Raw genomic sequence first — 23,180 nt, forward strand, 5'->3', positions numbered from 1 at the left:
ATAAACTTTGTTCTCTACACATTTGCCTTTTCTTGTCTTTTTGTATAAAGTAAGTTCACAATATTTGTCTTTTTGCGATTGACTTATTTCACTCAGCATAGTCTCTTCCAGCTCTATCCATGTTGCAGCATGTATCAGAACTGCATTTCTCCTACTGGCTGAGTACTATTCCATTTTAAGTGTGTACCACATTTTGTTTATCCATTTATCTGTTGATGGTCATTTAGGTTGTTTCCACCTTTTGACTATTGTGAATAGTGCTGCAGTGAACATTGGTGTCCAAGCATCTATTTGAGTCTCTGCTTTCAAGTCTTTTGAATATATACCCAGGAGTGGAATTGCTGGGTCATAGGGTAGTTCTGGTAGGGTAGTTCTATTTTTAGTTTTTTGAGGAACTGCCACACTGTTTTCCATAACAGATGTACCATTTTGCATTCCCACCAGCAATGGATAAGGGGTCCAATTTCCCTACATCCTTGCCAACATTTGTTATTTTCTGTGTTTTTTTTTTTTTTAGTCTTAGTCATCCCAATGGGAGTGAAATGGCATCTCATTGTGGTTTTGATTTCCATCTCTCTGATGGCTAATGACTTGAACATTTTTTCGTGTGTTTGGTGGCCATTTGAATGTCCTCTGGTAAAATGTCTGTTCAAGTCCTTTGCCCATTTTATGATGTGGTTATTTATCTTTTTATTGTTAAGTTGTCGAAGTTGTATGTATGTTTTGGTTATTAGAGTCTTGTTGGATATATGGTTTCCAAAGTTATTCTCCCAGTCAGTAGCTTGTCTTTTCACTTTTTTGGTTAAGTCTTTTAATGAACAGAAGCTTTTAATTTTTATGAGTCCCATTTATTTATTTTGTCTTTTATTGTTTGTGCTTTTGTTATTATATTTGATAATCCATTGTTGTAAGCTAGGCTTGACAGCATTGCTCCTGCTTGTTCTTCTAAGCATTTTATGGTTTTAGTTTGCACATTTAAGAACTTAATCCCTTCTGAATTTGTTTTTGTGTGTGCTGTGGGGCTTGGATCCTGTTTCATTTTTCTACATGTGGAAATCCAATTTTCCCAGCACAGTTTATTGAAAAGATTCTTCTTTCCCCATCGACTTAGCACCCTTGTCAAAAATCAGTTGACAATAGATGTATGAGTTTATTTCTGGACTCTGAATTCTGTTCCATTGGTCTGTTGTTAGGCCAGTACCAGGGTGTTCTGATCACTGTAACTGTATAGTATATTTTAAAATCAGGAAGTGTAAGTCCTCCTACTTTGTTCTTCTCTTTCAACTTTTTTTTAGCTTTTTGGGGCCTCTTGCCATTGCATATAATGTTGAGGATTAGTTTTTCTATTTCCGTGAAGAAGGCTGTTGAAATTTTAATCGAGATGGCATTGAATCTGTAGATCACTTTGGGTAGTAGTGACATCTTCACAATATTAAGTCTTCCAAGCCATAAACATGGAACATCTTTCCATTTATTTAAGCCCTCTTTAATCTCTTTCAGCAGTGTTTTATAGTTTTCATTGTATAGGCCCTTCGCGTCCCTGGTTAGATTTATTCCTAGGTATTTTATTTTCTTAGATGCTATTGTAAATGGAATTGTTTCCTTAATTTCCCTTTCAGATTTCTCTTTGCTAGTGTAGAGAAACCCAACTGATTTTTGTTTGTTGCCCTTGTACCTTGCAACTTTGCTAAATTCAGTACATATTATTTTATTACCCTGGCCAGCAGTGTTTCATTTTTTTAAATAAGAAGCTATCAGCATGAGGTAAAAACCTACAAATACTCTCCAGCTACTCAGCCACCACTGTATTGTATTTGTTAACAGGTTGGTAAAACTTTCAGTGAAAAATCTTAACACTTTCTTTTTTGGTGAGCATCAGTTTCACTACAATCTTTTCACCTTATCTAAGATTATAAAGCTGAGTTGGCTATTTCAAAGGGAAGGGGGAAAAATTGAAGGAAAAAAATTATATTAAATATTAAAATATTGGGAGGGAAATTGTCCCAAATGTTATTAACAGTTCCCAAGCTCAAATGTCAGAGTTCTCGTGCACAAGCTCTTTTTTGCTTTGATGCTTGAGAGTTGAACAGTAAATTCATTCATTCGTTTGCTCAATGTTTATTGATCACCTACCTCGTATAAGCCCCACAGTTAAGCACTGGGAATATAAAGACGTAGAAGGTATATGCCCTGTCCTCAGAGTTTGTAGCTCAGTAGGGGAGATAGACTCATGGGTAGGCAGTTATTTAACAGTCTGAGGTGCTACGACATAGGGAAGGAGCCTACCCTAAACTGAATATGGTAAGAATGCTTAATAAGGAAATGTTTTAAAGGACAAATGGAAGAAGTTACTGGTCAAAGAAGAAGAGTAGTTAAAACTTTGTGTTGTAAGTGATGAACAACCCAACTCAAACTGGCTTAAGGGAAAAGGGAACATATTGGCTCATGAACCTTAAAGGTTCAGAGGATTTTGTGTTCAGTCATAGCTGGGTCCGGGGTCTAGTACCATGGTGTCAGGAATCTGCCATCAGGAATCTACTCAACAGCCATCTCCATCTTCTTTGCTAAAAGAACTCTACATTTGTTCACTTTCATTGGATCTTCTGTGTCCTTAGGGGTAGCTGGACTCTTTTCCTGCCCCAACGGGGGTGGTCCATAATTGATCTAATCCAACTATGGTAGTCTCCTTCCCGTTGCCACGTGAGTGGCTTGGGCATGGAAACGTTCTGCATTTTGGGCCAGTGAGCCATGAGGAGAAGTCAGCTGGGGAACTTCTGGGAAAGTTTTTCTTGTTTTTAAAAAAGGTCCCAGGGCAGAGATGAAGCATTCTGTGCCTCTGGGTATTGCCTTCTGCATGGGATACCCAGAACTGTGGCAACCATTTTAAGACCATGAGGAGAAGTAGCCTAAAAGGAACAGCCAACAGGGTAGAAAGATGGAAGGAGCCTGGTCCTTGATGGCATCAGTGAGCTACTGAACTAACCAGCCTTGGAATCACCCTACTTCCAGAGTTCTCTTACTTGAGATAATAAATGCCCTTATTGTTTAAGCCATTTAAAATTTTAGTTGTTGTCTACAGGTTTGCTTTGCATTTACATGAGACCTCAGATACAGTAAAAAATTTCACGTGGGCTGCCATGGATTTTTTTTTTTTTTCATTTCTAATGCTTTGGCCACTATTATTGTGGTGTTTCCATCTTAAACTGAGAATAAAAACCACTACCATTTGGTTATAGTCTTGGTTAAACTCTGTTTAAGAACGCGAGTACATCCAGTGTTTCTGTATGTAATAATATAAATTAAAAAAAAAAAAGCTTTTGGGTTCTGCCCCTTTCATATTTGCAACAAAAACTTTCCTCTAACAATTAAATCTGATAATATCTCTGCCCAATAGAGCACTGAGTACAGAATCGGGTCCCTACACTCTTACTGCTCAGTAAAAGTTGTTGAATAAAGTTAACAAAGAAACAAAAATCCCTAAAGCATCGTTACTGATACTACCTCCATCTCTCAGAACTCTCAGCTCTGTCTTCTTTTGTGTTGGTTTCGGTATCAGGTAGATTCTTCCCATTCAGTGGCAAAGTACTCACTAACAGCTCCACTGTATACCTTGGTGACCCTGGTGGCGAAAGACAACTTGTTTCCTGATAGCTTCACAAAAATCCCTGAGTTGCCCTCTAATTGATCCAGCTTGGACCATGAGTTCATCCTTGGAAAAGTCACTGTAGCCAGGGGACTCTGATTGGCCAGGCCTGAGACAGGTTCACCGCTGGAGAGAGCACGTTGTCAGTCCTGTCTAAGCCACATGGACAGAGGATGGCAGAGGCTGTTTCCTCAAAAGGAAGAGATGTGTTTTGTTTTCATAAGCAGTAGACTGGACAGAAAAAAGCAACCAATGCCCACTGCTGGAGGTAAGGGTATTTCAGATAGGTGGAACAGGACGGGCAAAGGTCTAAGGAGAGAGTCTGTATATCTAGGTCAAGGCTGGTGTGTTTGGTTCGGCAGGGGAGTTTGGTTAGGAAATGGTGGAAGATGAGATCGGGGGTGGGATTGTAGAATGATAGCAAGAGGGAGGCATTGAAGGATTTTAAGTAAATATATGTCAAAAAATAAATAAAATTTTTATTTTTTTTTATGACATATCAGAACTAAATATGTAAGCCTTGAGGATATTTAAGCACTCTCTACTTCTGTTATAGATTTTTTTGCTTGTATGTGCACCTGATTTTAAAATACAGGGTTTAATTTTTTTAATGTATAAAATTCTTCTAAGTTGCTGATTAGTTAGCTGTTTCTGTCAAATAAACTGCCCTAAAACTTAACTGCTTAAAACAACTAACATTTATTTCTCACACAGTTTCTATGGGTCAGGATTTTGGGAGAGGCTTAGCTAGGTGATAATAGCTTGGGATCTCTCTAAAGGTTGTAGCCAGATGTCACAAGGGGCTGTAGTCATCTGAAGGCTTGACTGGGACTGAAGTATCTGCCCCCAAGGTGGCCCACTCATATGGCTGGAGGTCGGCAGCCTCAGTTCGTACAGGTCTCCTCTCCACAGAGCTATTCAAGTATCCTCTGGCAGGTGAACCAAGAAGGTGACCCAGTAGCTACACTCTGTCATTTCTGCCATATCCTATTGGTTATACAGGCTAGCCCAATTCACTGCGGGCAGGGACTACAGAAGGGCATGAACATCAGAAGGCAAGAATCATTCAGGGCCATCTTGGAGTATGGCAGCTACAGTTACCATTGATTAAAGTCAAATATGGAGTGTGTGTAAAATTGTTGTTAGGTGTTGTCCAGCCAGTTCTGACTCATAGCGACCCTATGCACGACGGAACGAAACACTGCCCAGTCCTGCACCATCCTTACAATTGTATGCTTGAGCTCATTGTTGCAGCCACTGTGTCAATCCACCTTGTTGAGGGTCTTCCTCTTTCCTGCTGACCCTGTACTCTGCCAAGCATGATGTCCTTCTCCAGGGACTGAACCCTCCTGACAACATGTCCAAAGAATGTGAGATATAGTGTTGCCGTCCTTGCTTCTAAGGAACATTCTGGTTGCACTTCTCCTAAGACAGATTTGTTCATTCTTTTGGTAGTCCATGGTATATTCAGTATTCTTCGCCAACACAATTCAAAGGCGTCAGTTCTTCTTCAGTCTTCCTTATTCATTGTCCAGCTTTCACATGCATATGATGCAATTGAAAATACCACGGCTTGGGTCAGGCACACCTTAGCCTTCAAGGTGACATCTTTGCTTTTCAACACTTTAAAGAGGTCTTTTGCAGCAGATTTACCCTATGCAATGCGTCATTTGATTACTTGACTGCTGCTTCCATGGATGTTGATCGTGGATCCAAATAAATGAAATCCTTGACAACTTCAGTATTTTCTCCATTTATCATGATGTTGCTTTTTGGGTCAGTTGTGAGGATTTTTGTTTTCTTTATGTCGAGGTGCAATCCGTATGGAAGGCTGTGGTCTCTGATCTTCATTAGTAAGTGCTTCAAGCCCTCTTCACTTTCAGCAAGCAAGGTTGTGTCATCTGCATAACGCAGGCTGTTAATGAGACTTCCTCCAATCCTGATGCCTCATTCTTCTTCATATAGTCCAGCTTTTTGGGTTATTTGCTCAGCATAAAGATTGAATAGGTGTAGTGAAAGGATACAACCCTGATGCACACCTTTCCTGACTTTAAACCAATTAGTATCCCTTTGTTCTGTCCGAACTTCTGCCTCTTGATCTATGTAAAGGTTCCTCATGAGGACAATTAAATGTTCCAGAATTTCCATTTATCACAGTGTTATCCATAGTTTGTTATGATCCACACAGTCGAATGCCTTTGCATAGGCAATAAAACACAGGTAAACGTCCCCCTGGTATTCTCTGCTTTCAGCCAGGGTATATCTGACATCAGCAGTGATATCTCTGGTTCCACGTCCTCTTCTGAAACCAGCTTGAATTTCCAGCAGTTCCCTGCCGATACACTGCTCCAGCTGTGTTTGAATTATCTTCAGCAAAATTTTGCTTGTGCATGATATAATGATATTGTTCTATAATTTCCGCATTCAGTTGGATCACCTTTCTTGGGAATTGGAACACATATGAATCTCTTGCAGTCAGTTGGCCAGGAAGCTGTCCTCCATATTTCTTGGCATAGACGAGTGAGCACCTCAAGCGCTGCATCTGTTTGTTGAAACATCTCAATTGATTCTGTCAATTTCTGGAGGCATGTTTTTTGCCAATGCCTTCCGAGCAGCTTGGACTTCTTCTTTCAGTACTGTCAGTTCCCGATCATATGCCACCTCTTGAAATGGTTGAACGTCGACTAATTCTTTTTGGTATAATGGCCCTCTGTATTCCTTCCATCTTCTTTTGATGTTTCTGTCATCATTTAATATTTCCCCCATAGAATCCTTCACTATTGCAACTCGAGGCTTGAAATTTTTCTTCAGTTCTTTCAGCTTAAGAAACACTGAGCGTGTTCTTTCCTTTTCTCTCTCCAGCCCTTTGCATATGTCATTATAATACTTTGTCTTTTCAAGCTGCCCTTTGAAATATTCTGTTCAGTTCTTTTACTTCATCTTGTCTTCCTTTTGCTTTAGCTGCTTGACATTCCTGAACAAGTTTCAGAGTCTCCTCTGACATCCATTTTGGTCTTTTCTTTCTTTCCTGTCTTTTCAGTGACCTCTTGCTTTCTTCATGGATGATATCCTTGATGCCATTCCACAAATCGTCTGGTCTTCGGTCACTAGTGTTCAATGTGTCAGATCTGTTCTTGAGATGGTCTCTAAACTCAGGTGGGATATACTCAAGGTCATATTTTGGCTTTCGTGGACTTGGCTCTGATTTTCTTCAGTTTCAGCTGGAACTTGGATATGAGCAGTTGATGGTCTGTTCCACGGTCGACTCCTGGCCTTGTTCTGACTGATGATATTGAGCTTTTCCATCGTCTCTTTCCACAGATGTAGTCAATTTGATTCCTGTGCGTTCTATCTGATGAGGTCCATGTGTATAGTCGCCGTTTATGTTGGTGAAAGAAGGTATTTGCAATGAAGAAGTCGTTGGTCTTACAAAATTCTATCATTCGATCTCCGGCATTGTTTCTATCACCAAGGCCATATTTTCCAACTACGGATCCTTCTTTTTTGTTTCCAACTTTCGAATTCCAATCGCCAGTAATTATCAATGCATCTTGATTGCATGTTCGATCCATTTCAGACTGCAGGAGGTGATAAAAATCTTCTGTTTCTTCATCTTTGGCCTTAGTGGTTGGTGCGTAAATTTGAATAATAGTCGTATTAACTGGTATTCCTTGTAGGCATATGGATATTATCCTATCACTGACAGTGTTGTACTTCAGGATAGATCTTGAAATGTTCTTTTTGACAATGAATGCAACACCATTCCTCTTCAAGTTGTGTAAAATAGGTTATCAAAATTACATTAATACTAAAGAAGGACTGTTTGACAACCCTTTGACACTATGCATGAAATGCATTAAGACACCCAATAGGGAAATATACAAAATTGCTTCCAATTTCTCCAATTAAATTCTACATTCCGTTTTACTAGTGGTAAACATAATTCTGCCTCTAGGGATTACAATTTTGCCAGAATGGTGGGGGTGTTGACCTTACTGAAAAGGAGGTTAGGAGTGACTATTTTTATTATATGCATTTCACCCTTAGTACAACCATTTTAATTTTTGCAGTACTGTATCTGTCTGTTCTTTGTAGAGTTATGTGGTGAGCATAATATTCTGCTACATTATCACAACATATTTCCTTTACAGAGTATAAAGCATAGAATTGTAGTGGTATGGCCAAGTAGAAAAAGGACTTGGAGTTTGAAGACCTGGGTTCACAGTCTGACTCTTCCACCACCTACCTGGACAAAGCACTTGACCTCTCTAAGCCTGTTTTTCTCATCTGGGCACACCCTATAAAGTTGTTGTTATGAAGATTCAATGAGAGAATGTAATGGAAGCACCTGGCTTAGTGGCATAAGGCTTAATAGTAGAGTTAGAATCTAGCTGGCATTGGACTAAGAAGAATTTGCTAGTTATTTATTATTATTGTTATTGTTGTTATAAAACTGAACCAATAAAGGAAATTTATTGGCTGTGTAACTGGGCGATCCAGCTGTGCAGCACACTGGCACCTGGATGGACCCAGAGGCATTAGAACATTATCTTACTCTCTATTTCTCAGCTTTGGTTTTCTCTGAGTATTGGTCAGGGTTCCAAGTAGGAAATAGAAGACCTGCTCAGAAGGGCTGATTGAAGGGAGTTTAATGATGGGACTTTTTACAAAGGCATGGGCAGGGTTAAGGGAAAGCAGCAAAAGATGATGAAGCACCCAGGACTTACAACATCTGGAACCCCTTTCCTGTCCTTGACCTGAAGGGACAAGGTAAGATTTGACTTTACCAGACTAGGTGAGAGCCATAGCTGTAGGAGAGGAGTGGTGGCCTTTGGTAGAGGAACACAGCTACTGCCAATCCACAACCCAACAGGGAAGAAGCCAAGGGAATATATACCCTGCCCTTTCCTTTTTCTCCTCCTCTGATCTCCTGCTGGAGCCACCCATTGCCTGGACTCAACTAGAGGGCGAAGGAGTCTGACTAATGATAACCATAAAATCAACCTCTTGAGGCACAGAACAGAATAGAGAAGGGTGAATTTCCAGCACACTGTGTATTGCATTCAGCCTTGGGAAGGATCTCTCCACATGGCCACCAGGACCTCTAGTCTTACTTGGTTCTTAGCCCCTGCAATCTTAAAAGGAGAGACAAGGACCCTCTATTTCCCTGTTTCCTTAGCAACTCTGAAAGGTGTTGACTGGTTCTAGGTCACAAAAAGAATCTTTACATGGAAATTGGTGACAGGATACCTGGTACTCCATTCTATTCCTGTTCTCAACAGCCTTCTCCCCATTATCCTGTGGCTTTTTTCCCTTTCAGCTTTCTGGTTATCTGTCACCTAGGGACTGTATTTAATTCATGTAATGAAAACTCAAGAATAGTGGTAATAAGCCAGTGAAGTTCATTTCTCCGTATATATCAAGGTGTTCAGAGTAGGGCAGGCCCAAGTTGGCACAGTGACTTATCAGAGGCCCAGGCTCCTTCCAACCATCTGCTCCCCTATCCTTAGCATGTGGCTTTGGCCTTGTGGCTGAAAGGTGCTGCTCCACTTCCAGGCTCATGTTTGTGTTCCAGACTGAAAGAAGTAGAAAGAACTGTCAAGGAAGAAGGGGCAGCACCTACATCAGGAAAACAGAACTTTCTCAGAAATCCCTAGGACATGTCCATTTCTCATGTGGCAGAACTGTGTCTCTTCTGCTGTGAAATAGAAATGGACATGTCACATGGCTGCTCTTACTGCATGGGAGGCTGGGAAATGTACTTGTTTGGCTGGGATGATTGTCATTTGGAAGCAATCAGGTTTCTGTTAATAAGGATAAAGTGGGGAGTAGATATTGGGTAGAAAACTAGCAGAGTCATGGACCAGTGGAATCCGTGTCCTTGGCTTTCACGTTTGAAGGTGGCACCATGTTCTGAGGCTTACATGGACTAGGGGAAACCCTTAAATATAGTTACTCAGAAAAGAGAAATTGGGTCTAGATTTAAATAATGAAATCCTTTAGAGACAGTTCCATAAACATGTAATAACCTTCTACTGTGTACACCAGTTCTTATATTAGTACTTGCTCCCAGAAAATATGCTTACATAAAGATGGCTGGAGAAATGTCTTCAAAATTCTTTACTTTGTTTGTTGGTGTGCTTATAAACCTCAAAACGGACTCATGCGTATTTCATCTAACACAAGCAGTCAGCTAACCTCTCATCCTTTGTCCTACTCAGACGTGGGCACGGTAAGTGTGTAATTTAAATCTCTCTGCTTTCTTTAGAGGAAAAGAACGAAGTTCATTGCCTGTGATTTTCTCACCGAGTGGTTATACAAGTAAGTTGTTCATGTCTTTGAATATTTAGTGACCCTCAGGACTCAGTCATGTTAATTTGCAAGCAGAATGGCAACAAGTAACTTGGATTCTTGCTTATTGTTTTCTTGTCGCTCGAACATATGGCATTGTGATCAGTCATAATCCAAAGAGGATAGACGAGCCATTCACAGAATTCTTCTCCATTCCATTTGTGGCCGAGTGGCTGAAGCATCAGTAAGTACCGACACCAAGCTTCAAATAATTTACTCCTAATTTTAAGATTGGTTTAATGATAGCTTTCTCCAATCCAAGAGAACTAATTCATGCAACCCACTTAGGACCCCAGGTCAGTTATATTTGTGTTTCTTGTCTCTGTGGTGATTTGCAGTCTAAGGAGAATACATTCTATCTCTGCAATGATTATTCCGGAAGGACTTCAGAAATAAAAGCTTTTGAACATTTCTATCCTAAGTAACTTACCTCCTCTATGTCTCTTTCTCCTTCTCTCCCCCTCTCTCTGTGCCTTTCTCTCTCTCTTTGGAGGTCATTATGTCTCAGGGAATACTACTATCTTTCTAAATACTCATCTTTAGCTATATGAGTAATTCACACATCAGTTCTCCATTTAAAATATTTGACCATCATTCTGCCCTGGATCACCTCCCCTCACAGAGGTAATCAGCTCGGTACGGAGAATATCCTTCTAGATCTCTTAAAATTAGTTAACTAACCATGTAAAATTAGTTTATATCCATATAAAATTAGTAGTATTGCTTTATGTGAGCTATTTTTCATCTGATGTAGCAGTGGTAATGATGATAGCAGCTAATGTTTATTGAGTACCTGTATCATTTATTGAGTGTCTGTGCATTTAACATGAATGAGCTTTTTTTAATGATGCTACGACAGCTCCATTCTGCAGGAGAGGAACTCAGTGTAGCATTGTGTGACTTGCTTTTATTGTGGTTAAATACATGCTTTTGAGATCTAGTCATGTTGATTTGACTCTATCTAATTTATGCCTTTTGATAGCTTTGTAGCGTGTCTCATTTCTAGATATGCATGATTTATTTGCCCAAGAAAAAGAATTATTAAGTACCTATTATGTACAAACATCGTTCTATGTGCTGAAGATAGAGCAGTGAACAAAGTAGCCAGATCACCCTGCCTTCATGGAGCTTATATTCTTGTGGGGATGAGACATAGTAAGCAAATAAGTAAGTGCTGTAGGGAAAAATGAAGGATTCCTGGTGGCACAGGTTTAAGTGCTCAGCTGCTAACCGGCAGGTCAGTGGTTTGAACCCACCTGCTGCATCATGGGAAAAAGATGTGGTGGTCTTCCGTAAAGATAACAGCCTCGGAAACCCTATGGGGCAGATCTATTCTGTCCTATAGAGATCACTATGAGTCGGAATTGACTCAACGCCAACACTTTAATTTTCATTTTTTGTTTTTTTTTTAAATAGGGAGAAATAAAGCGGGTGGAGGGGAATGCAGAGTATAGGGGGAATTCAATTTTATATAGATTGTCAAGAAAGACCTCACTAGAAGGTGACTTTCAAGCAGTGCTCCACTATTTTAAGCCATAGTGGAAGAAAAGGTAACTTAATTTAGAGAAAATAGTACATAATTAGCCCATTGCTTTGAAAATGTTTCCGTGCCAGCCCTTTGCAAGAACAATGTCAGGAAACTGAGGCACCAGGAAATTGGGTGAGGATTTCAAAACCACATATTAAACAGAGTGGAGACCTTGGGACTGAAACGCCACATGTTTTGCTTAAATCTGCCCTTTTTGAGAATGCAGAGTTGAATAAACTCTTGGCTAGCTTTCACAATTTTGAGAACTAAAACCCCCCAGATATTACTAGGTTTTTTTTTTTTTTTTTTTTTTTCCGCCAATCCGAGAGTAACTACACATTAAAAGGAGAAGGACATTGGAAAACCTTGTATTTTATCGAGCTGCTAAACCTATACCTAATTTTTGCCTACCATGAAACAGAAGGCCCCACAATTTATAGACCATAAATGACTAATAAATGAAAGATTTGTATATATTGGTGTCATTTTCCAAGTTGCTGCTTTGCCTTGAAAATGAAGCATTGGTTTCCCACTTGTAATAACCAAGTGAGGCTGGTCTTAGGCAAATATGGTGACAGTTGGGGGCAAGAGCCTGGAAGTGGGCATTTTGAGCAGGACTTAAAGGTGCAAGTTGGAGGAAGATAGGATGTTAGGGAGAGACTCTGTCAAGGTTCTTTAAAGAAAGTAAAATATAAACTAATACTTTAAGCGGTATTGGCTTGTGGTTAAGAGCTTGTGCTTTGGGGACAGTTTTCAAATCTCCACAACTTACTTGCCATATGGCCTTGGGCAAATGTCTTAGTTATCTATTGCCATATAACAAATTGCTTCAAAACTTAGTAGCTTAAAACAATATTTATTATCTCACAATTTCAGTGGGTCAGGAATTTGGTAGCAGCTTAGTTTGGTGGTTCTGATTCGGGGTCTGTCATGAAGTTGTCATCGACATGTCAGCCAGGGCCACAGTCATCTGAAGGCTTGACTGAGGCTGGAAAATCTCCTTCCAAGATGGCTCGCTCTCACACTGCTGGTTGTTTTTCCCCGCGTAGGCCTGGAGACCTATGTTTTTCCCTGTCTATGCCTGGAGACCTCAGTTTTTCCCCATCTGGGCCCAGAGACCTCAGTTTCTTCCCACCTGGGCCTGGAGACCTCAGTTTTTCCTCATCTGGGCCTGGAGATGGCAGTTTTTCCATATCTGGGCCTTTCCAGGAAACCCTGGTGGCGTAGTAGTTAAGCGCTATGGCTGCTAACCAAAAGGTTGGCAGTTCGAATCTACCAGGCACTCCTTGGAAACCCTATGGGGCAGTTCTACTCTGTCCTGTAGGGTTGCTATGAGTCGGAATCGACTCAAGAACAACGGGTTTGGTTTTGGTTTTTGGGGGCGCCTTTCCATGGACTGCTTGAATACCCACATGACATGGTGACCGGCCTCTGTCAGAATGAGAGACTTGAGAGAGTGCAGGGAGGAAGCCACAATGCCTTTCATGACCCAGTCTTAGAAGTCAGACACCTCCACTTCCACCACGTTCTGTTAGTTAGAAGCAAGCCACTAAGTATAGCCCAGTTACCACAGGGTCGCTGAGTCAGAATCAACTCGATGGCACTGGGTTACCACATTCAGAGGGAGACTCCACCTTTTGAAGGGAGGGAAAAAAAAAACAGTTGCCATGGAGTTGACTCCAGTTTATGGTGACGTCATGTGTATCCGAGCAGAACTGTGCTCTATAGGGTTTTCAGCAGCTGCTGTTTCAGAAGTAGGTCACCAGAACTTTCCTTTGGCGTACCTCTGGGGGGACTCAGACTTCTAATGTTCAGGTAGCAGCCTAGCGCCTTAGCCATTTGCACCGCCCAGGGACTCCCTGAAGGGAGGAGTACCAAAGAATTAGTGGACAAGTTTTAGAAGCATCACAGCATTTCAGTCTCTAAGCCTGTTTCCTCATTAGTCAAATGGGTTTGTTAGGAAGATGCAGTGAAATGATGAACCTACAAATGGGATCATGAATAGGCCCAACACCTAGTAAGAATTAAATAAATCGTGAATAATGGCTATTGTCATTGAAGTGGTCTTAGGAAGAGAGATATCCAGCAGAAAAGGGCATTCCAGGCCAAAGGCACAAAGGTAGGAGAAGTCAGGGCATGGTCCAAGCACAGCAAGAAAACCAGTGTAGCTGGCTTATAGAGCCTGTGGCTGGCTTATGGAGCCTGTGGTTATATAGGGATAGGATGGCAGAGAAGGCTGGAAGGAAGTTAAGGAGTGGACTATGGTTTTCAGAAAAAGCATGATGCTGGAGCGTTATTCCATTATCAAGAGAGAGTTTTCCAAGGCTTTTGAGCAGAGTCGTAAGGTGATCAGACTGTGTTTTAGCAAGATAACTCCTGGGGCAGTGTAGGGGATATATGTATGAGCTTGGGGAGATCCTGGGGTCAGGATACTGGTACTGAGGTGATGGTAACAGTCCTAAAGAAAGGTATCTGAACTAGTGGACAAAGGACACTAGATGAGTTTAGGAGTAAGGAGAGGTATGCCTGAGAGGGTAAGATTTTCTACTGAGCAAATGGGAGGCCCATAATGGAAGAGAGGGACCTAGCTGGAAAACCAGGTTTAAGGACGCCTATTCCTGTCTGGGCCTGCAGCTTAGAAATGGAGTCTGGAGAAAGACATTTTTGGGGGAATCTTGAGATCCCCATGTCAAATGTGTGGATTGAGCCAAGAGAGCAAGGGCTAGCTTTGGGGCACCCCAGAGTTGGCTCCAGAAATTCTATGAAGGAGGCACTTATTCAAAGTTATGTGGTCAACAGTGGTGACCACAGCTGGTCTTGCATTTAAGTTTGCAAAGCGAGCCAATGTTTCAACTTTGATTCTCTGTTGATTTGCCATGGCTGGTGGGGAGACGGTGTGATGGAGACTATGGTCAGACTGAAGTCCCCCTCCTAGGGATCCCCTACGTTTTAAAATGGCATTTTGGGCTTTGTAAAAATGATGCATGCTCACTGAAAAAATTTAAACCATACGGAAAAAAGAAAAAGGCTTAAATCGCCTAAGAGCTTGTCTCCCAGATAGAACCATTGTCAACATTTTAGTGAACTTCTTTTCAGATACTTCCCTATGCATATATACACACATATAAAAAAAAAAAAAAATTTTTTTTTTTTATAGAAGAAAATGTATATTTATTTCTATGAGGCAGACCTAAGACTGAGAGAAAATTTGAGGCAGAGGGAAGAAAAATTGAGAAAGTTAATGGTGAGTACTGTGATTCTGCTCAGTTATGTAGGTGTGATGGCATTTAATGAGAGGGAGGCCAAGGCAGGTTCTGGAATTTAAGGGCCGAGGGAGGGGGGCTACAATACCTGCTGTGGTGAAACCACCAGGGAACCAGCTAGCGATGAGTCGGGATGGCTCAGCTGATGGCCTGAATTTGTGGTGCATATAAACAACTTGCTTAGTGATTGTCTCCAGCCACCCTCTGCAACCCTGGTGAAGTGAATAGAGTAAAAGGTCTAGACTTGAACCAGGGGATCCATTGTTAACTTTTCTAAATATATCTTACATTTTTCTTGTAAATTACCATAGCCCCTGTCTTAGTTATCTAGTGCTGTGTAACAGAAATACCACAAGTGGGTGGCTTTAACAAACACATTTACATTCTCACAGTTTAGGAGACTAGAAGTCCGAATTCAGAGCACTAGCTCTAGGGGAAGGCTGTCTCTCTCTCGGCTCTGGAGGAAGGTCCTGGTCTCTTTTCAGGTTCTGTTTCCTGGTTCCTTGAAAATCTCAAGTGGCATGGCATCTGTCTTCCCCCATCTGTTCTCTTTTTTTGCTACTTGCTCAGTCTGTGCTTTTATATCTCAAAAGAGATTGATTTTAAGATACACCCTACGCTAATACTGCCTCATTAACATAACAAAGAAAACCCATTCCCAATTGGGACTATAACCACAGGTATAGGGGTTGTAGTTATGAACAATAACAAAATACCAGTGGCTTAACCCAATAATAGTATTTATTGCTCATACAAAGACTGATGTAGGTTGGACAGCCCTCTTCCGAATTATAGTTATACTATCTGGAACATGTGATCTTTGAGGTCCCGGAAACAAAGGAAGAACAGAACGGAGGATGCATCTCAGTTTTTAACCTTCTTAGCCCAGGAAATTCTTAACCTGCTCACCTCTCCTCACAGAGCAAGACCCCAAACCAACTGCAAGGGAGGCTGGGATATGCCAGGGAGCCCATGGATGTTCAGTGAGTGTTTACTGACCTGGCCAGAGCCATATTTCCAAGAAATAACTGAGGCCCAGAGAAATTATTTGTACAAGGTCACAAGCTAATAATAGCAAAGGCAGGATTTGAACCCAGGCAGCCTGGCTCCAGAGTCCATGCTACTAAAAGCATGGTGAACTACTGTGGTCTCTACTCCCTGTTACATCATCTGGCACTTAAAGTGATAAGTATGAAGGTTGAGAGAAAACTGGCTGTGTCAGACTGATGGAAAGATGTGGTTGTTTTTAGGTGCCATTGAGTTGGTTCTGACTCATAGCGACCCTGTGTAGAATAGAATGAAACTGCCTGATCCTGCCCCATCGTCTCAGTCATTGTTATGCTTGAGCCCATTGTTGCAGCCACTGTGTCAGTCCATCTCATTGAGGGTCTTCCTCTTTTTCACTGACTGTCTACTTTACCAAGTGTGATGTCCTTCTCCAGGGACTGGTCCATCCTGATGGCATGTCTAAAGTATGTGAGACATAGTCTTGCCACCTTTGCTTCTAAGGAGCATTCTGGGTGTACTTCCTCCGAGACAGATTTGTTCGCTCTTTTGGCAGTCCGTGGTATATTCAATATTCTTTGCCAACACCACAATTCAAAGGCATAAATTCTACTTCAGTCTTCCTTATTCATTGATACTATGTCTTATATGGGTAACTTAAGGAATATTAAGGGGAAATGTTGATTAAATGTGATTTTCATCTTATACCATGACTTTGGACTATACCTTTGGGTAAAGTGTAACTCCACTGTATGTTACACTTGTGCTAGCATTTATTGCCTCAAATAATCCCATTTACCAGCCTTGGAAACCATCTAAAATGTGAGTTTGGGTCTTATTTTAATGTTCTTGGTAAAACAGATTCTACCAAGCCCAGCTGCCTTCGATGCTTGATGTCGTTATAATGTCAGTTCACAGCTGGTAGGTTGGGATAATTTGTCACGGGTGGCTGCCGATTGCTTATCACATAAATGATGGGTCCTTCTCCCACAGGTGCTGCCATAATTTAGCATACTCCTCACCCTGTCCACCCCGTCTCAGTCTCTCCTTTCTCTTCCGTGATTTTTTTTTATAGCTACGTTTTTATATAGCCAGGAACAGCACTTAGACATAAAAATAACTAAAATTTATCATGTGTAAAAAATACATAGTTGTTAAATAAACTAAGCAGTGAAATGAGAATGTTTAAAATCAAGGATCATCACGGAATTAAATAACTCTAGAGTTAAAATATCTTTCAAAAGGGCGTTTCACTCCAAATGGCAGGAACATGAATTAAAAAAAAAAAAAATTCTTTTCCACTAGACTTGGAGATTTGTGGTTATAAGCCTCAAGCTGCTGGGGGCAACCACCTGGAAAGATTGCTCCTGGGATAACAGCAGCACTGAGAGGTGGAGAGAAACAGTCTGCCTGGCCTTGTTTGGAGACTCCTTTCCTGACCATGCCTAAAGCCAATTCTATCTCTTTTTAGTGAAGTGAGCCAAAAAATACCTTGACTCACTTAAGTCAAGGAGCCCTGATGGTGCAACAGTTAAGCACTCAGCTACTATCCCACCCAGCAGCTCCATGGGAGAAAGACCTGGCAATCTGTTCCTGTTAAGGTTAAAAAAAAACCCTATAGGGCACTTCTACTCTGTCACATGGGGTCACTATGAGTTAGAATAGACTGGATGGCACATAACAACAACACAGTTAAACCAGTTTGAGTTAAATTTCTGATACTTGCAAATGAAAGATCCCTGACTGATAGGTTCTCCTACATGGTATTGCCCCAACTACCCTCCAGTCCTCTGTATTAGTCAGCATTCTCTAGGTCCTGCTGCTGTAACAAACCACTCCCACATCTCAGTGTCTTATAACAACACAGGCTCATCCTTCATCCTTGTTCCATATTGGCTACATTTGGCTTTTGTTCTGCTCCATAATCCTTTTTATTTTGGGGCCCAGGATGAAGGAGAAGCTCTACCTCAGTCTCTGGCAGAGGGAGAAGAACAATGGCTGTACAGTACAATGGCAAACTTCACTTCTGCTCACATTTCACTGGCCAATGCAAGTTGTATGGCCAAGTTCAATATCAGTAGTGTAGGGAAGCTTGACTTTCACAGAGAAGAACTGCAAGGCACATGGCAAAGAGCAGTGATGCACAATCCTCTTACAGGGTTGTTATTGTTGTGTGCTGTCAATTCAAAATCATGGCAACCCCAAGTGTTACGGAGTAGAACTGCTCCATAGGAATTTCTTGGCTGTAATCTTTACAGAAACAGATCACCAGGCCTTTTCTTCCGTGGTGCTGCTGGGTTGGTTCGACCTGTCAACCTTTCAGTTACTAGCCAAGTGCAAACCCTGCTACCTAGGAACCTTTCTTATAGGGAAGGGAGCAAATAACTGGGAACAAGAGCACGATCTACGACATGCTTGAATCAAAACTTGATGAGGGTGTTTTTCTCCCACCTTTAAATAGTGGTGGATTACGTCACGCCTCCTGATGGCTTTACTCCTATTTATAAACCCAGTACCTTTTCATAGCATATAGTCCTGACTAAACTAACCAATCAGAAGCAATGAAATTATTTGCTATCACATTCAGAAGTTTAGATTTTCATTTTGACCTAAAAGGATTGCCCTGAGAATTGGTCAGATTCATTTGCAAAAATAAATGACTAAAGCACAAGGAACAAAAGTGGGCTGCTGCCCTCCTGGTGGCCGTTCCCAGGAGAGGTGGCCCATGAAAGGCATCATTAAAGCTGAGACCGTCAATGAAACAAAGGTTGTGTTTTAGAGGAGAAAAAGGACACTTTGGGTGAAATGTCTTTTCAGCTAAGTTCTACTCTTGCAAAAAAAAAAAAAAATCCACGATACTTTCATGTTGATAAAAAGTATCTTATGACCAAAAATTGAGGTGAAAACAAAAGTGTCACCATGCCATTTGAGGACAAACACAAGCCTTGTGACAATCTGTTTGTACTGAGGTTAACTGTGGGGCCAAAATGCTTATGCCTGTAAAATGGTATAGAAAGCTGCATGCACTTTTTAGATGGTAATTAAAAGGTGGCACAGCAGAGAATTTTGTTACGCCCTGTTGATAGAAGAACAAAAAAATCCTTTTAATTTTATCCGGTAGAAGGGTAGTTTCTGTCTCAGTAGTTTCAGAGCCCAGAGAGTCTCGTGAGAATAGTTAAGTCATCTTTGTTCTTTGTATTAGCATTCATCTTCAAACAGGAAGGAAGGGGAGCTGTTTCCTGAGTGCAGGACATGCTGAGATGTATAAGTCCTCCGAGTGCCTCCCCCTCGCTGGAGGTTTGACATGTGGGTGGGCTTTTCTCTAGTGCACACAAGGCTACTTCCTTCCCCTCTTCCTGCTGTTTCTGGATGTGACTATCTGGGAACAAGCCTAGAGAGCCTGGGCGAGGCAGCATGGCAGACACATATGGGTTCCAATTTTAGCTCTGCCGTGTATTAGTTGGTATATTAGTTTCCTACTGCTGCTATAACAAATTAGAAAAAGCTTGGTGGGTTAAAACAATATAGATTTATTCTCTTATAATTTGGGGGGTCAGGAGTCCAAAGTCAGTTTCACTGGGCTAAAGTTGTAGTGTCAGCAGGACTGGTTCCTTCTAGAGGCTCTTGGGGAGAATCCGATTCCTTGCCTTTTCTGGCTTCTGGAGGCCACCTGCATTCCTTGGCTCACAGTCCTTTCTTTGCATCACTCCCACCTCTTGCGTCTGTTGTTGTATCTGCAGTAGCATCTCCTTCCGCCTCCCTCTTATAAGGATACTTGTGATTACATCATTGGGCCCACCTGGATAATCCAGGCTAATCTCATTGCAAGACCCTTTATTTAATCATAACAGCAGAGTCCCTTTTGCCATGTTAAGGAACATATTCACAGGGCCAGGGGATTAGCACGTGGGTATCTTGGGGGGCCATTATCTAGCCTGCCACAGCTAGGCAACCTGAAAGTAGCCCCTTCATATCTCTGAGCCTCACCCCTTCCGTAAGATGGAGATGGTAATAATATCTACCATGTAGGATTGTTTTGAGGGTTATAGATGGTATTAGTTAGAGCTCTTTGTTGCAAGCAACAGAAATTTAAGAGCCATTTAAGAGAGTACTACGATAACTCAGAAACATGAAGGAAAAGGTAAGGACCTGGCCTTGGGTAATACAGGAACCTGAGCAGATCTGGGGATCCAGTAGCACAAGCTAATGACCTGGCTTTTCAAGTCAGTTTGCCTGGATGAGTCCTCTTGGTCTCTGTCGGACCACTCAGGAGTCTCGCTCCAGGAAGAAAGCTTGCCTAAGCTAGGGTCTCAGGTGCACTCCTTGGCCAAGGAAGGGACAAGGTGCTGTGACGCACAGTCTCCCCAACACAGGGAGGGAGGCTGCCAAAGCAAAATCTGAGGACAGTACCCAAGAAGAGGGGAGGGTATCGTGGGCGGATGAAAGCTAAAGATATTCATTGCAGAGGGCTAAGAGTGGGTGCTCACAGAACAAAGTTGTGGATGTCGAATAGATTCCAACTTGTAGCAACTCCATGTAGAACTACTCCATAGGGCTTCCTAGGCTGTCATCTTTATGGGAGCAGATGGCTGGTCTTTTCTCCCGGAGGGCCACTGGGTGGGTTCAAACAGCTGACCTTTTGGTTAGCCACCAAGCATGTCACCATTGCACCAGCAGGGCTTCTTCAAAGAATGATAGCTTTTATTGTATCCTTAGAGAACAACGGTTAGCACTGTGAAATATGGGGTAGCAGAAAGAATAAGCAGGTGAAGGACAGAATAATCTGCCTTTAACCTCAGCTCTGCCATGGATAAATTCTGAAATTAAGAAAGTTCTCCATTTCCTTATCTATAATAATATTCTTTCAGAAATATTTATTGAATGTCTACCATGTGCCAGGCACTTTTCTAGGTGCTATGAATAGAGTAGAGAACAAGAGAGAGAAAAATTCTTCGTCCCCATACAGTTTACATAGTCATGGGAAAGCAGACAATAACCAGACAAACAAGTAAACATTGTGTAAAGTCGAGAAGCCTATAATGGATTGAATTACGTCCCCCCAAAGTATGTGTTGTCAATCCTAACCTCTATGCCTGTGGTTATAATCCTGTTTGGGAATGGGTTGTCTTTGCTATGTTAATGAGGCAGGATTAGTGTAGAGTGTATCCTGAGTCAATCTCTTTTGAGATATAAAAGAGATTAAACAAGCAAGTGAGCAAGCAGAGATGGTGGAAGAGAGATGCCAAGCCACATAAAGCTTGCCTAGGAGCAGGTGCTCAGAAGAGACAAGGACCTTCTCCCAGACCCGACAAAGAAAGAGAGCTCTTCCCCTGGAGCTGGTGCCCTGGGTTTGGGCTTCCAGCCTTCTAAACTGTGAGAAAATAAGTTTGTTTGTTAAAGCCATCCACTTGTGGTATTTCTGTTGTAGCAGCACTAGATACCTAAGTCAAAGTCCCAGGTGCTTTAAATGAAATAGATCAGTGTTAGCAGATAGTCACAGGGCTGTGGAGAGATGTGGTAGAGGTTTAGATGGAGAAGTCAGGGAAGGTCCATTTCTCTAAGGAGATGATGCTTGCGTAGGGACCTGAATGACAAGCACAGAGAGCCAACCACAGAGAGATCTGAAGGAAGATTATTCCAGACAGAGGGAACAGCCAATGCAAAGGGCCTGAGAGGGGAGCAAGCTTGGCCAGTGAGGCAAGAGGAGAAGAGGGATACCAAGACAGTGGTAGGAAATGAAGTCAGAGAGGGCTAGGTAGGCTGGGACCAGCTTGGGTAGGGCGCTGGGTACTATGTTAAAGAGTTTGGATTTTTTTTTTTTCATCTACTAAGTGTGATCAGAAACTATAGGAGGGTTTTGAGCAGAAGAGTGTTGTAATCTGATTTATCTTTTGAAAAGATCACTCTGGTGGTGGGGGGACTTGACTGAAGCTGGCTCCCTGCCATCGGGCAAGCAGGGAGGCAAGTGAGGAGGCACCCCCAGGCAGGAAATGATGCAGCTTGGAGGAGAGAAGGTAAGCGGTTGCATTGGGATATATTTTGAGGTTGGAACCAAGAAGACTTGTTGATGGATTAGACATGGGTGAGAGAACAAGAGAGGTCAAGCATGACTCCAAGGTTCGGCCTGAGCGACTAGCTGAATGGGCAGCCATTGACTAAAATGGAGTCAGGTTGGGGGAAGTAAGAGTTCTGTTTTGAAACTGTAATGGGTTTACTGAAGAATCACAACTAATTGGTAATAAAAACATGGAAAGTTTTTTTTTTTTTGTCTCCCTCCCACCCCCCGGTAACTGCCCACTGTACTATGTTGAATCCCTTTGCCTATCGAGAAGCATCCCACTGATAACTCTTTGGCAAATTCCATAACTTCCAGGTTGCTCTTTGTTTTTAAATGATCTCATTTTTTTTTTTATTTCACTATTAGGATTCACCCTGTCCATTTTTAAATCCTTGGTCTTCAGTCTCATACCAGATGGAAAGCTCATCTTCCCCCCTTGCCCCGAGCTCCAGCCACAGCTGCCTATGATTCAGGAGTCCTCGAACTTAGAAGAGGGAAGATCACTTCTTTATTTTCACTAGTCTCTAACTGAAATTTAGCCTCTCTTTTAATTATGATTGTGGGCAACAAACCTAAGTAGCAACTGCAGTACCTGTGACATTGTCACGAACAGAAATCACAGATATTTTCCTATCACATTACATTTGCGCTGATATTTTAAAATATCATTTTTTACATTCATCGCCCTGTTGGAAGTACAGTAGTTAACTGACCTGCCACTAGCTCTTGTTATTTGCTGCATAATTTAGAAGCTCATATATTACTGTATCACCAAATGTATTTTAATATTTTGATAACCACATTTCAATATAATTATTTGCTTTATAATCCTATGTATAGTCAATCTATTTTTCACAGACTCTGTATTTGTTCCATGCTAAACTTTATGTGTATTCCCAAAGCAAAATTCACGATTCTTTCGAGGTCATTCGTGGATATGAGCAGAATGGCAAAAAATTTGGGGAGCTTACCAGAAAAAGGGGGAATGGATCATGGTCAGCTAATAACATAGACGTTCCTTACATCTTTTGTGTTTCCAAACATCTGCGCTCTAGAGATTATTGCAGGTTAATGAATTATTGGTCTACTTACATCAAGAAACCCTCACAGTATTTCTCAAAGGAACCTTGCCATACTTTCTTTATTGAAATATCTTGAAACAGAAAATTAATACCCCACTCATGTTTTCCATAAGTCACGTTAGAGGAAAACATGAAGTAACCAGTTACAAAGAGGCTAAATAGCATAGCAATCTGGGCATATTTTATGAAAAAATAGCAAGTATTGCAGCCTTCTTTTTTCAGACTGTTATACCTGAAACCCACAGGGCTG

At 41.5% G+C, this 23,180-nt stretch overlaps 1 protein-coding gene across 2 annotated transcripts in view; it reads left to right on the forward strand.

Annotated features, from left to right (window-relative positions):
• IQCK (IQ motif containing K) overlaps window positions 1-23,180 on the forward strand; it is a 153,684-nt gene that overhangs the window by 49,855 nt on the left and 80,649 nt on the right. For both annotated transcript variants that reach the window (XM_023558807.2, XM_064295654.1), the window contains exons 5-6: window positions 9,912-9,964; window positions 10,101-10,178. In XM_023558807.2, the coding sequence (XP_023414575.1) occupies window positions 9,912-9,964; window positions 10,101-10,178 (131 nt within the window). The remainder of the gene's footprint in view (window positions 1-9,911; window positions 9,965-10,100; window positions 10,179-23,180) is intronic.

The sequence above is a fragment of the Loxodonta africana genome, chromosome 12 (genome assembly GCF_030014295.1).
Source record: "Loxodonta africana isolate mLoxAfr1 chromosome 12, mLoxAfr1.hap2, whole genome shotgun sequence".
NCBI lineage: Eukaryota > Metazoa > Chordata > Mammalia > Proboscidea > Elephantidae > Loxodonta > Loxodonta africana.